The sequence below is a fragment of the Chiloscyllium plagiosum genome, chromosome 8 (assembly GCF_004010195.1).
Source record: "Chiloscyllium plagiosum isolate BGI_BamShark_2017 chromosome 8, ASM401019v2, whole genome shotgun sequence".
Classification (NCBI taxonomy): Eukaryota; Metazoa; Chordata; class Chondrichthyes; order Orectolobiformes; family Hemiscylliidae; genus Chiloscyllium; species Chiloscyllium plagiosum.
The window spans coordinates 69,430,802-69,447,025 of record NC_057717.1 but is presented as its reverse complement, the minus strand read 5'-3'; the positions used below and the strand labels follow the sequence as shown (position 1 = coordinate 69,447,025).

Sequence of the window (16,224 nt, the reverse complement as noted above, 5' to 3'; positions counted from 1 at the left end):
GAAGTGCAGCACCTCACATTTATCTAAATTAAAATCCATCTGTCACTTCTCAGCTCATTGTCCCATCTGCAAAAGATCCCATTATAATCTGGAGTAACCTTCGCTGTCCACTGCACCTCCAATTTTGGTGTCATCTGTAAACGGACCAACTATACTTCTTATTCTCACATCCAAATCATTGACATAAATGATGAAATGTAATGGACCTAGCAACGATCTTTTTGGCACTCCACTGGTCACAGGCCTCCAGTCTGAAAAACAACCCTCCACTCCCACCCTCTGTCTTCTACCTTTGAGTCAGTTCTGTATCCAAATGGTGAGTAGCCACAGTATTCCATGAAATCTAACCTTGCTCACCAGTTTCTCATGGGGAACCTTGTTGCGCACCTTACTGATGTCCATATAGATAAGGTCTACCACTCTGCCCTCATCAATCCTCTTTGTTACTTCTTCAAAAGAACTCAATCAAGTTTTTGAGACATGACTTCCCACGCATAAAGCCATGTTGATTATCCCTAATAAGTCCTTGCCTTTCCAATTACATGTACATCCTGCCCCTCAAGATTCCCTCCAACAACGTGCCCACTACTGGCATCAAACTATCTGGTCCGTAGCTCCCTGATTTGTCCTTACCACCTTTCTTAATCAGTGGCACCACGTTAGCCAACATCCAGGCTTCGGGCACCTCACCTGTGACTATCAATGCTACAGATATCACAGTAAGAGGCCCTGCAATCACTTCCCTAGCTTTCCACAGAGTTCTAGGGTACACCTGATCAGCTCCTGGGGATTTATAACTTTTATGCGTTTCAAGACATCTAGCACTTCGCCCTCTGTAATATGGACATTTTTCAAGATGTCACCATGTATTTCCTTACATTCTATATCTTCCATGCACTTTTCCACAGTAAACACTGATGCAAAATACTTGTTCAGTATCTGCCCCATCTTCTGCGTTTCCACACAAAGGCTGCCTTGCTGATCTTTGAGGGGTCCGATACTCTCTCTAGTTACCCTGTTGTCCTTAACGTATTTGTCAAAGCCCTTTGGATTCTCCTGAACTCAGTTTGCCAAAGCCATCTCCTGTCCCCTTTTTTACCCGCCTGATTTCTCACTTAAGTACACACTAACTGCCTTTATACTCTTCTAAGTATTCACTCGATCTATCCTGTCTATAGCTGACATGTGCTTCCTTTTTTTTATTGACAACCTCTACTTCTGCTCCACTCCATGGAGGAAATGTTTTCTCTGCACCTGCTCTTATCAAAACCTTTCATAATTTTTGACCCCTCAGCCTGTTTTTCTTTTCAAGAAAGAAGTGAACGGCACAACAACTCCTCCAAAAAACAAGAAAGAAGTGAACGGCACAACAACTCCTCCAAAAAACATACACACCTATGAATTTGTGTTTCACTCTTTTAAATCTCTCTTCATCCTCTCCACTGCTTGTGTGTCCATTCTATAACGTGGCAGCAGGAACTGCAGGCAATACTTTTAATTATAGTCGAAACCAGTTTTAATAGGTATTTAGCAAGATATCCCTACTTTCAAATCTCTCCATTTATACATAAAGCTTAGAGCTTTGTTTGTGTTTTGATGGTCTTCGTTTTCCTTTTGCAATTTTTTCAGTGACTGATGTAATTGTGTGAGACCCCTTTATCTGTCTCTTCCAATTAGACGTGCAAATTCGAATAAGTGACCTGCTACACTATTCCTACCAAGATACATCACGTTACATTAATCTGTATCGAACTTCGTTTGCCAATTATTTCACCACACTGTAAATTTATTAATGACATTCTGTAAATTTTTGCCGACCTCAGATCTGACTTGTTTACCACATTCCCAGCAATTTGATGTCATTGAATTGCTAAATACTTTTATTTTGTAATAATTAGAGACAGTATTTAATTTGCAGTTATACTTTATTGTGCTTTGGGGATTTTTTTTGGTTAAGTACTCAGTGAAGTGCAGTAATTCACATGATAACTGTAACAACTAAATGTAAAATGACCGGTTGATAAAAGTTATTACAAATACAGAAATAATTTATAGGTTCTATTAACAGCAAGCTCTAGAAATTGAAAAGGCGCCCATCCTCGATTTCAAACTAACTGATATTAAAACAATGATATCATTCATGTAAAATGCAGCATGATTTATGAAGGACTCCCTCCCGGTTTCTACATCTTCACAGCCACATTCAGTAATATAATAAGAGGCTTAATAAGCTGCTTGTTTTCCCTGGAGCATCTGAGGGCGAGGAGTATAACATTTTGAGTGGCGTAGATATAGTGGATAGACAGGATTTTTTTCCTGGATTCAGGGAGTCCAGAACGAGAGGGTGTAGGTTTAGGGTAAGAGAGCGAAAGAATTTCTGTCACAGAAATCGAGCTGTGATTTATAATTTTTGAGGGTTTCTGTTCAGTAATATTCCTGTATAAAACATATCACAGCCTCACTTAATGTGATTTGAGAGGTGTGGTGTGTCATATATATCCTAGAATTTATGCTCCATGAGTCATATGTGTGAGAAAAACTCCAGTTGAGAGAATCCAGCCTTGGTTTGTTCATGTGTTGTGCCTGCATATGTGACTGAACGTTGACATTTTTGGCTGATGAACGTTTAGTTGGACATTTGGGGTGTCGAGTTATGCATTACTAACCCAGGCTGTCCTGACATTGGGAGTACTTTTAGTTTTAGTTTTTTAACAGATTCAACTTTCTAATTCCATTGCTTGCCTCTTATACGTTTCTGAGGAGCAATATTCCTGATTTTTCTTATCACATGACACGTGGGTGTGACGATTTGTACTTAAGAGGAAACGGTGTCTCATCATTCTGCCTCTGGAGAATTCTCTAAGACAGACAGTGTGAAAGATGCATTTATATTAGTGGTCCACTTGGTGGCGCAGCATTAACCTTATGACTGGATGAAACACAACTGGACAGATCAAGTGAAAAGTGTTTGCTGGGAAGGGAGTGGGACGTGTATCCTTGGGAAAATATATTTTTACTTATTGGACTTGAAGAAAGAATCAAGCAAACTCAAAGTTAGTGCATTTCATTCAAGATTTATTAACCATTTCAGAAGCATTTTAATCGAAAAGCTTATGTTAAAGTTAATAGAAGTGAATATATTGACTGGATGCTACATTGAGACGAGATTGCATGCACTATGAGCCGTGAATTTTATGTACATCTGTAACATTCGCCAGAAAGAGAATACAAGGGCTCAACATATAAGGGAGGCAACCATTCTGAATAAGGAACAAGTAAAAAAAAAACAAGTTGAATTGGGAAGCTATAAATTATTCCAACTATAATAATCTCAAAGATATCAAAGTGAAAGCGAAAGGCCATCAATATTTATTACAGTTACACACTGACAAACTTAAGTGAACTCACTGTTCGAGTCAGCAACAGGACAGATTGTAGATTGGGAATTCAGAAGCCTTGATAAATAGATGAGGAAAATCTACGGTGTCCACAACTCATTCACTTAACCTGGAAAAGAGAGATAAAGTCATGATGCAGATGTTTATGATCAGATGCATTCAGGTTCTCAGTTGTATTCAGTGGCACACTTTGATATTTCACAATACATCTTTGGCTCCTTGCTGTGTGAAATATTTGATTACTCTCACCTTCACCAGAGTGACGGCAGCACTGTAGAAAATACTCAGGAAGAACAGGGTGATGAACGTGGAATCAGTTGTCCAGATGTTGCCATTATCATCCTCATAGTCTTCAATCCAAGTGCGATCTATTGAATCTATAAATATAAAACCGAGAGAACGTATTCAGATTGTTTATTGATCCTGACTGATCTATCTGCACCTAAGTATTGTAATTAGAGACCGTTACATCTTCTTCAGGCAGTCAGGTGTTTCTCAAGTTTGACTCTATCTGCATGTACTAATGCATTACTGACTCGCAGCAAGAAATTACTAATACTAACTGTACATTTTTCCTTACTGTCCGTGCCAGAAAACTTTGAATTACTTTGCCTTTTAATCTATCATTGAAGAATATTATCATTTGAGGAATACTTACTGAGAACAAATATTTTAATATTATCATTATACTTTAAATATGGGCTGTGATCGCAGTTTAGTTCAAAAATTTGTCCATCACTGGATAAAGGTTCAAATATGGTTCTCATCTTCATGATATATTGGTGACCAATTGCTTGGCAAATCATGAACATAAATTTCATCCACAGTAAAAACATTGCTTCATATTTTTGTTTGTAGGATCTGCATATTTAGGATTAAGTTTTTGTCCATGTCTCTCTTAATTTATTTTTTCTACTGCTTGATGTGTATATTTTTCCTTGTGTTTGTGGGCGTGTCTCTTACTTTGCACTTGCCCATTTTGGAGTGTGTGCATAAATAAACATACTCATATTCTTTACTGCTGATGTGCTCACGTGTATTTTGTATGTAAATCTTGTTCCCTTCACAATGTGTAAGCATCATCATGCTAAAATGGCACTTCGTTGACGCCTTTGTTAATCTTTTAATGTCCTTGTGCATGTTTAGTTTTCGTTAGTGCCATCCTACCAATAGACAGTAGGATCTGTCTATTTCAGGTCCTACCTACATTAGGTTATTTTCATTTTTGTGCTCAATAAATGTGAGCATGCAACGTCATGTTTGGTGGATGTTTATCTTTGCGTGATGATCTCTGTTTGTGTGGCAATCTATCCTAAACCACTGTCTGATGTGCTTGTTTGTGTTATTATGTGTGGATGTTTGCTGACGCTTGTGCCATTCTCCTTGTTTAATAAACGCCCCATTACTTGCGCGTCTGCATGTGAGACTCTGAATTTATGTGTGTGTGTGACCATGTATAAGTGCTGATCAAAGTGGTTTAAAAATAAATTAAGCTGCCTCTGCAATCATATGTTTGTGATTATGAAAATTAAAAAAATAATACTATTAATGTCTAACTCTGTGCTCATATGTGTCTGTGTGAGTTTACATGTGGGAGGACATTTTTCAGATGTTGTATCTGTGTGCGTACGAATGCATGTCTGTCAGCATTATGCTGCATGAATAGAAATGCAGTCATGTCCATTTGTGTATTAATTTGCGTCTATGCTTTTCGTAATTATGTGTGGATATCCTTGTTCACTTGTGCACGTGCTATTTTTTCTGTGTATGTGCGTTTTTGTGGGAGCTTAGATGTGTTCAAGTACCATTTGCATGTGTGGCTCTGTGTATGTAAGAGTGTGTGACAGTTCATCTGTGTGCACTTTTATGTGTGTGCATAAGCTAGTGTCTTTAGGTGAGAGCCTGTGTATGTGTTCTTATGTGTGTATTTGTGAGCATTTCTCTGAAACTGTTTCAGCTCTTATACTAGACTGTAATTTGAATTATTGTTCCAGTTTTTATGGATTGTCAACATTTATATCTGACTCTGATGTTGTCAGGAACATTTCTGATCGTCGTGGAGAGATAAATGCTTTAGAACATAGAACAATACTGCGCAGAACAGGCCCTTCGGCCCTCGATGTGAGCAACTCTTTTGTTACAGCGAAAGAATTTCTGTCTCTGAGACCAGAGACCTGATCTCAAATCCCCACTACTCCAGATATGCAGAATTGCATTTCTGATTACAAAATATCTACAAATGTTCTGTACGTGAAGCAAAATTATGTCAGATGTTCGAATACCAGAATTTATCCCCATGTGCTCCAGAAAACTGAGACAAAACTATGGACGACAAACTGGGATGATGTAAATACCAGTTTTGGATTAAGGGGAGTCAATGTTAACAAACGATTAATAGGGTCAATCGAATTCGGCAGACACAAATGTATTATTTTATATGGAAACATGGAATCTTCGGACAGTAAATAAGAAGCTGGCTGTTACTGTCAGCAACTGGGTTACATTACAGAGGACTTCTGTCTTGAAAACTCTGCAGAGTGAGTAAGAGTACAGACCATTAATAATTCCCCTCTCCCCCTACCTCGGCTCAACAACAATAACCTTCCTTTCGGGTCTCTTTGGTGTGGAAATAAAGATGCATTCTGTCAACCACTGCACTGGTACAAGATCCCTCGTTCCACAGAAACAAGGGTTATATTCAACTTACGCTGCACTGTTTGCGATTGGCATTTTCCAATCAAAACTAATTCCAAATGTCTCTTAATATTGCGTTCGCAATTGTTGCATTGTGGCAGTTTAAAGCCGACATGAATTTTGTGAGAATGTGCAATCGGGGAATCAGGAAAACAAAGTTCAAGTTCGTGGTCTTTACTTGAGAGAAATTGGGCATTTTCAGATTTCGTTTTAATGGAATTTAAGATGGTTAAGGTACTTTGCAGAATCTGACATTGAGTGAGCTTTACTCTGCCTCCGATCCTAAGTTTACCTGAGCAGGGGACATTAACTGCACAAGACACGAGTCCTAGACCTGTTAATAATCCAACTTAACTTTACAGGTGGAATATAAGTAAAAGTGGGAAGCACAATTAATTAAACGGTTGTATATTTAAATCACAATTTGAGGAAAAAGCTTTATTACTTTTGTTGAATTATTAAAAGCAACTTTGAGATTTTATTGACATGAATTAATAGTGTCCATCAGTGCAAGTGAAATGTTCACAAAACTCGGTTTACCGCTGGATTTATCGACTGTTCTGTTGATGATCTTCAATGGAATCGCTTCATGTCCCACCACACAGGAGTAAGAAGCACCGCTGGCCCACTCCTCTGCTGTAATGGATAACAGGCTGTACATGAAGAAGGAGGTGTTCTCGCTCTCCGCCATCACCTCGGTGTTCTTGTAGTTACTGGGATTCACTGGCTTGTCATTGTTTGTCCACTTGATGAAGATCTCTCGGGGGTAGAAGCCTCTCACTAAACAGGTGAGGGAGAGAAACCTCTGAGCGGAAACGTCTTCTGTTGGTGGCAGTAGGATAGACACTGATGGCTCCAGTAGCTTTTCTCCTGAAGAATATTTGAAACAAACATAAATCAATTATAAAAATCCAGAATCAATATTGCAATTTCACTACATATTAAAATATGCCAGTTTTGTTTTTAAATTACACTCTCATTTTCTAAACCAGCAGAATGATATCCATTCTGTTCATTAAGAGTAAAGAGTTTAATTCGAAAGTCGACTCCATGTTTCTAACCCACAACTAAGACATCCTGTCCATTTGTCATTGCTGATGTTAAAAACATAAACCAGGCTTCTTACCACTTTATTTGACTTATGATCATAAAAGATCAACCTTTGGTCCATTCTGTTCTCAATCAGATATTTAGCTATCCTGCCATCAGACACATCTTTCATGCTCCCAACGTTATTTGGAGCCAATCTAAGCATGCCATGTATGTAACTGGATCTAGATTACACATGGAATACTTTGTTCTTTCATCTCACCGCTCACCATTTCCCTTGTGGATGGAGTCTCTCAGAGGAGTCGGTAGATATGGATGGTTCACCACACATTCAAAACTAACGTGACTCAGCCAGGTTTGAGTAGAAATGCTCAATTTGCTGATCACGCTGTCGGGATCTTCTCCAGGCTGGTTAGAAATCTCTGATTTCAGAGTCTTCTTTTCTTGTATCCAGGTGACATTGACTCCAGAAGGAAGATTGGACACAACGCATGTTAATGTCACCGTCGCCTCCAGTAAGACCTGTTCTACTGGCGGTGGTAGAATTTTAACTGTGTAATCGTGGCACTCATTACCTCCTATGAAACAAAAATCAAATCAATGAAAAATGCCTCTTTAGAATCAAAACACCGAGCCTTCAGGCTACTCCCACATGAAGTGAAGAAACCACCTTTGACATGGCAGTTTCCAACTATTGCTAAAATGATGGTTCCTGTTGTTGAGATATTTTGATTTGTGAAAACATTTGTTATTATCTATAACATGCCCCGTGTAATCATTCATAAAGAACACTGGATTTGTAACAAGTGAAACCTGTGAAAAAGTAAAATCAAAGATACCATGGTGTAACACATGGAATTATCTTCCTTCCAGACTTCTTCTCTCACTTACGACCATCCATTGATACTTGTGACAAGAGTAATCTGAATATAACGACTTCATTTCTATGTTCATGAAACTTACTTGCAAATGCTGCTGGGCATTCTGGATGCCACATTACATCCCCAATTTTGGGCAAACTGTAATCAATCATAATTATTGTCTTTGTTCTCATGCATTTGCAGAGGATATAAGGTGTTACGGGGCAGTGATCAGTCACAGAAATTCTATTCAATATGTTTAACGTTATTGAAAATAATTGACATTATTGGTGTGAGATCATTCTCTAAAACATACCACGAGATATTATTACTCCTGTCAAATTTGGAGTAGATCTAAAAACAAAACAGTGAATTTCTTAGTAGAACAGAGACTAAACAAATACGAGTGTCTTAAATTATTCTACCAACTTGATGGAAATTTGCACGAGTATTATTCAGACTTCCACTGCTCACTGCATGAACATTTCCATCCTCACCCTGGGCTCAATCAGCCTGACTCAAATTCCTAGATCGTTCATCCCTACTGTAGCCTTACCACTAAAATGTATTCTCCTGCCACAGCCACTAATTGCAGAGAGTATCTTAAAGAGGCTCAATTAGGTCATGTTTATCCAGATTAATAAAATGTGATACAAACTTGGTCGGCGATCTGGTCCCATGAATGAAGTTGAAGAGCTCAGTACCAGATAAAATCTATGACGTACAATGCCCAAGGACAACAGGTCATTCCTGAGCTGGAAATGAAGCACTGAACACATTTTGATCTACTTTGAAAAAAAGGGTCGCTGCACATTTTTACCATGTCATTTTGAGACCACAAGATAGTAAGATAAAGGTGCAGAATGAGGCAGTTCGGCCAATCGAGTCTGCCCTGCCATTCGATCATGGCTGGTATGTTCTTCTACCCCATTCTCCAGCCTTCTCCATGTACTAACCGATCTATCGCCACCTTAAATACAGTCACTGACTTGGCCTCCATAACCCTCTGCAGCAATGAATTCCACACATGCACCACCCTCTAGCTGAAGAAATTCTTCCCCATCGCAGTGCCAAATGGTGCACCCTTTGACTCCGAGGATATGCCATCTTGTCCTACTCTAGCCTACTGGCAAAAACATTTACTCCACGTTCACCCAATCTCGGCCTCTCAGCATGTTCTATGTTTCAAAGAAATACCTCTCTGACCCTGCTCCCCGGCCCCCACAAGACACGGACCCCTCCCCCATCCCCAACCCCTTTATCCTTAAGCAAGTCACCAGGTATGGATTCGGCACTCTGCCACTCCAAATGTGGTCAGCCAACAAACTACTTTAAAAAAAGACTGTTAATCCAGCTCACTGTCTATATGTCTTCAGTATAGAGGGAAACATGCTTTTCTGATTTGACATAATGTTGAATTATGAGCAACGCCAATGTAACACTCAAACTGAAATACATGACACGTTTGTGAATGGGAAGCTGTACACCTTAGTGCTGTTCACTAAATTTGATAAATGTGTGTATCTGATTAACATCGGAGTTCAAAATGATTTCTAGTTCTCTCGTATGTATGTCTTACCCTGGGGTGTGGTGATGTTTTGACTTTGAGTGTTCTCTCCATGAGTGACCTGGCAGGTATACACTGCGCTGTTGAACCATTCACCAGAAGGGACTGTCAGCCGACTCATCACCGAGATGTTCCCATCCACCTCACACACAGGAGATGTGAAGACAACAGAATCCACGGATTGGCCATTTTTCAACCATGTCACGGAGATTTCCTTCGGATGGAAATCAATGATTGAACACACGATGGTTGCAAACTTGCTGCTTGCGATTTCTTCACTGGGACTCACGGTGAGAAGAAGAGTTGGCTGGAGAAGTGGACCTTTATGAAAAACATTGCATAAATTATCTCACAAATTTGATAACAAATACATTCACTTCTATTATAACAAAGTTTATTATGGCTAATTGATACTAACCTTGATATTACAAGTATCATAATTATGCAGAGTGTTATAGAAGCTGAGATCAACACATTACAATTAGCTGGACGATGTGATAATGACAATGTAATGCCAAAACTACAGGTCACAGCAAGGAAGTCAAGAAGGCACAGAAATGATAGGCCAGTTAAATCAGAGGGTGAGATAGTAAGGTTGGATGGTATTCATTTCAATGAAAGGAGTATGATAAACAAGGCAGATGAGTTAACGGCATAAAGGAAAAAGTGTTGATATCATGGAGACATGTTGAGAGAGGGGCAGGAGTAGCAGTTCAATATTCCAAATATAATGCCTTCAAGCGAGACAGGGAAAGATGTAGAAGGGCGGTAAAGATTGTTGATGTTCATCAGTGTGAGGGAATATGTGGGTATCGAAAACATGGTGAAGTGTTGTGATGCTTTTTTTCAGGAATGAGGATAGATGATGTGATGTGCTGCCTTGCTGGATGAATAATAGTTATATTTCCAGGACAGATAAAATGTATGCCAGGCAAAGGATGAAATAGTGGGTCGCTGGCAATAATTTATAATTCCTGGCCACAGGGGATATGGCAAAACTGCCAGTGTGGTATTGTTATGCAGGACGGATGAAGGGAAAAACAATGAAACCACAGGCTCGGCTCAAGCTAGATTCAGTAGTAGGGAAGACATTGTAACGATGGAGAGGGGAATTAACCTTCATCTGGAAGAGTAATCAACAATTCTCAGCACGAATTTATTGTGAGGAAGTCATGTCTGACCAATTTGATGGTGTTTTCGCAGAAATAAGTCGATGTCCAGATGATCATATAGATCAGAGCCAGGTGAGATCAAGTCAATTTGACGAATTGAATCCTGAGGTAGCTGAGTGGCGGAGTGCAGAGGATAATGGCCGTAGGATGTTTGTGTGGCTGGAAGTATATGTCTAGCGGTGTTCTGCAGGATTCAGTGTTGATTTATTGATGTCTCTATTACGTAAAAGTGATTTAGAATATACTGCAGGAGATTTGGCTAGTAAGTTCACAGATGAAGCGAAAATTGCCATGTTGGCAGGTAGTGACCATGATAGCTTTAGATTGCAGCAAGATACAGAAGGGTTGGCCACTTGTGCTGAGAAATGGCAAATTGAAATCATTCTGGATAACTGTAAGGTGATGCACTTGGTCAGAAGAAACTAAGAGGTATTATGTTTTGAATGGTGGAACCCTGAAAAGGATTGCATGCCCATCGATCCCTTATAGTAATGTGGCAGGGGGATAAAAAGGCTAAGAATGTGTGAAGGGTATTTGCTTTTATGAGCCAAGACATTTACATTAGGTGTTGGGAGATGATACTGGAAATTAATGAAATACTGGTTAAGCCAGACATGAAGCATCATGCATAGTATAGGACTCCATGTTATGGAAGGAATGTGATTAGACAGAAGGCAGCATTGTTGAGATATTCCAGGATTTTTCCTGGGCTGGAAGTTTTTAATTATAAAATGTGATTCACCAAACTGGTGTTTTCCTTGGAGCAGAGAAGATTGAGAGAGAAGATGATTGTGATGTCTGGAATTATGGTAGACATACACAGAGTAAACAGAACAAAACATTTTCCCTTAATGGATGGAGCAATGCCTCAAGGGCATAGAGTTAAGGTCAGGACAGGAGGATAACGGGGAAAACAAAATCACACAGAGGGTGTGAATCTGTAGCTCAGTGCCAGTAAGTCATGTCGAGGCTGAGCCTCGCATAATATGTGAGAAATATTTAGATGCATATAAGAAATGCCAAGTCACACAAAGCAATGGATCAATTGCGGACATATTGAACTGGAACAGTTAGGGAACTGTTATTGATTGGCTTGGACTGAATGGGCCGAATGATCTTTTCCTGTGCTGTATATCTCTATGGCTATGTCAAATGTATTATAACTAATGCCCTATTCATGTTAACCACAGATGTACTGTTCACCTCAGTTCCCACAAGACTTACATGGCATTCCAGTGCTCTGCTTTGACCCGCTGTGTTGAACCTCACAGGAGATTTTGCTGCAATCCGCTTCCGACTCAGGCAGGGTTAACTGGCTGCTCAGGGTGTAAGTTCCCTTCTTGTTTCTCACGGATGGATAAGTCTTCAATGCAGTCGTGATTGGCTGCCCACCTTTCTTCCAGGTCACCTTGGTAACGTCAGGGGAATAGTCCATGGCCAAACAACCAAAGATCACTGAACCGTCGGCGTTGTGTTGCTGACAGGAGGAGACAAGTCCATAAAGTGTGGGGGTAGATACAGTTTCTAGGATAGAATGAACAATTGATCAAGTTACTTGCGGTTAATTCGACCTTATTGGTGACCCAAATGTTTCCTCAGCTGTAAATGTATGCCAGTGTGTTCCTGCTAAAATCTTCAGCATACCTTGAGTTTATTTTTGTTTCCAATCAGTCGTTCATCATGATCTATTGTTTCCCTCTTCAGAAACATGCCCTCGACCTTGACCATTACTATATAACTTAGAAATAAGAACGCCCTGATCCCACGAAAAGTAACTGTTAGAAAATCTCCCCAACTAACACTTTCATTGGATTGCAGGTGACGAGCACAGTCGTCTCACAAAATGCAAACCCAGAAAACGTGGAAGTTGGAATTGGAAATAAAAACCGAAGTTGCTGGAGAAACCCAACAACTGGCAGCATCAGTGGAGAGAAACCAGAGTGAACGTTTCTAGTCCAGTATCCCTTCCTCGCTTATCAATGTCAGTCAGAATCTCCTCTCTGTGAAGAAGGCAGTTGCAGGGCACTGGGACTGAGAGAATGTCTGTCACAGCTGATATCATGCCAATTATCTGGAAGCTCAATGATCGACTTGACAATTATCTGAATTCTGGAAGCCTCTGAAACATAGAGGACCATTAATGTTCAGAGACTTTGGAGTGTGACAGCTAGCTGAACTGAGCATTTATGTGAATATGATTCGAGAGATGAACAAGTACTCTTTTACTTCAATAACTATTAAACTTACAAGCAGTTCATGGTAAAACTCTAATCTCTCAGACTAACCACCGCTCGGACTCTCTCTCTCAACCTCAATTTCCACTCACATTGACAACCCCTACACTGTTACACGCTCATTCACCCTCGGAACACATGACCCTCATCGCAAGAGATAACACACATTCAAGGCAATCCATATTCTGGACGAGAATGTAATCTCGATTCTTTTCACTCAATTCCACTCCTGCTACACTGCACCTGGTCCTTGGTGAATCTAGTCCTGAAATCAGACTTTTCACAACCCCTGACAGGATGCCACTCCACCAGATATGACCTCAGACCTTCACCACTGACCTCTCATTTTACCCAAGTCAACCTGTGCATATTGCATCCTAGCTCTGTTCCCATCTGCCCTTCGCCACACTCCGACTTTTACATTTTGACATCATATCCGCTTGTCACATCAGTACAGCCCAGCACTCTGCTAAGCCGATCAACTAAACTTCCCGATACCCTGCCCACCTCTCAACTAACCAGCCCGGCAGCCTGCCCACCTCTCAACTAACCAGTCTGACGTCTTGCCAATGTCTGAACTAACCAGTCTGACACCCTGTTTTCCACTCAACTAACCAACATGACTCCCTCCCCACCTCACAACTGACCAGCCCTGCACCCTGTTGACCTCTCAACAAATTGGCCTGGCACCCTGCCCACCTCCAACTAACCAGTCCTGCACCCTCCTCAGCTCTCAACTAACCAGCCCTGCAGCCTGCTGGCCACTCAATTAACCATCTTGGCACCAGGGAGACACCCTACATTGCTGCTTAAACGACCCCTCACCTACTAAGCACAATGTAACCAAGTTATTTCCTTCTGACCATTATGATTTGCTTTGATGCCACCCTGCCAGACTAGGTGCATGCAAGCTTACCCAGCAGCCACCCAACACCTCACGGCCTATCAGCTCAAAATCTACCACATCACCAACCTACCTCCTCACGAGATCACCAGCTTCCAACTTTCAGCCTACTCCACCATAAATATCTTTCAGAAATGGTTTTTCTCTTTGTTATGTGCAGTTGAATCATTAAATCTGGGATAGTTATTGCTTGTTAATCAGATGTGTTAAAGAGTTTTAGTCAAAGGTTAGCTCGCAGATGTACCATGTTTTAAGTGGGGCTGAGTGCTTTATTCCTGATCATATATTCCTATTATTGTGTCATTCATTCAGCTAGCAAAGTTGCTGGACACTTTTCAATACGATATATCAACAAATTAATTGTTAAAAACATTCTTTAAAAATTCGTGTTGATTATTTGGAACAGGAACATTGATATTCTCTGTTTGAGTGGTCAGAATAACTCCCACCCAAATACACTCCAAATATGCGAAGGTCAGGTGAATTGGCTATGCTAAATTGCACGTGGTGTTCAGGGATATCTAAGTTAGATGTATTTGTTAGCGTTAAATGTACGGTCTATAGGGTAGGGAAATGGGTCTGGGTGGGTTACTCTTCAAAGGGTAGGTATGGACTTGTTGGGGCAAATGGCCTGTTTCCACACTATAGAGATTCTATAATTCCATACAGCAGCCATTGCCCTCTGGAACAGGTTGTTACTTCATCATACAGTTTCTTCTGAATTTATGGCTCTACATGAGATCACTCACTTTCAACGATGACGTGGTATTAAATATTTCTGACAATTCACAATTTGGTAAAATATATTTTCTCTCTGAACAACTTGTTTCATATAAAGTACATTTTATATGAAACAACAAACTTTGAATGCTTGAAATCCGAAATAAAAACAGAATTCTCTGAAGAAATGCGGCAGGTCTGGCAGCTCCTGTGCAGAGAAAGGAAGCTTATCATTTCAAGTGCAGTGATCCGCCTTCAGCAAATTGTTTTCATATTTTGTCGAACGAGAAATTATACCTATTGATTTAGACAGTGATTAAGTTTACCTGACTTCTGTTGGAAAAGCATTATAAGAAGGTGTACTGGATGATCTGAGATATCCGTTGAAGACTGGTTGAAAAGCTAACACCAAAGTGTTGGATTCAACCAAAATCCCACCGGACTGAACAGTAATGGTTTGATACAAACGAAAACTGCTCCAACTTAATGTCATCAAATATGCTTTGGGAATAATTAATTGTGGGTTAGTTATAAATGGTATTGATAGAACAGCAAGTCAAGATCCCGGATTTCTTTGAGGAGTTACACTATTAACCCAGCTAACAATTCCCAAAAGCCAGGGAACAAATATTGAGTTGAAACAGGCTGCAAATCGCCAAACCTCCGTCTAATACCTGAGGCCCAAGTCTGGACAGCGATTAAATCGATTTCACAGGCCTCTGTGAGTGGACTTCCAGCAGAACTCAAAGAACTCAATGTTTTTCCCCCCCAATTAACCGGATAAGACATGGTATTACATTCCTCTCCAACACATTGTAAATGTACACAATTCACATGTCTCAGAGTCAGAGACACTACCACTACATTATACCAGATCTGAACACAATCTCCGACAACACAGACTACCGGTTTGAGAGTGCACAAATTTGTTAATAATTAACCAAGGATTTCAGCAACCAGGGATTGTTACAAAATGCTTACACGATGAAAGTAGCATTTCAACGATTATCCAAGAATGGTTTGATAGCAATTCCGAATTTTTCAAGCTCTATGGGAACTGTAGAGGAATAAAACTAGGATTTGCTCTGCCATAAATTTACTGTCACTGGATTTCAACTGTGAACTCCCTTCCCCTTAATCCTATGTATGTTGCTGCACCAGATTGTCTGCTTAGGTTGAAATAGATTAGAAGCTTTTGAAGTGTAACATCACCTTTGCCAGTAACATTACATGCTGACAATAAGTTCTTAATAATTTGATTCTACATTGTGCCACTAAATGCGTCACTGAGAAGAGAGGCGGAAAGAAAATATGCAGCATATTTCCCTCTGTCTCACTGAATGATATATCCTTCATTGCTAACACCTGACTTCAGGGGTCTAACAATTTGTTACTGAAGTGTTTATTCTGATTGTAAGAATTCAGTCAGGTCTCTCAATTCTGTGATGCCTAATTTCTGGCAGACAAAAGTGGTTTTGAAGCGCCGCATGTAATTCAAATGTCTGAGATTCAGGTGTCCGAACGGGTCGATTTACAACTGGTCAGGAACAGCTGACAACTCGGTCGAGTAACACGGGAACACACTGTACAACAGTTTTGATCTGAGCAGATATATCTGCTCAATT

The 16,224-nt window shown here is 40.1% G+C and overlaps 1 gene segment (V, D, J or C); it reads right to left on the bottom strand.

Moving 5' to 3' along the window:
- Positions 1 to 3,038: 3,038 nt before the first annotated feature.
- Positions 3,039 to 16,224, bottom strand: part of LOC122552345 — a 20,962-nt gene continuing 7,776 nt past the window's right edge. The window contains 6 exon segments of the C gene segment in view: positions 3,039 to 3,507; positions 3,648 to 3,775; positions 6,633 to 6,962; positions 7,412 to 7,720; positions 9,582 to 9,890; positions 11,966 to 12,265. Of these exon segments, the coding sequence occupies positions 3,499 to 3,507; positions 3,648 to 3,775; positions 6,633 to 6,962; positions 7,412 to 7,720; positions 9,582 to 9,890; positions 11,966 to 12,265 (1,385 nt within the window).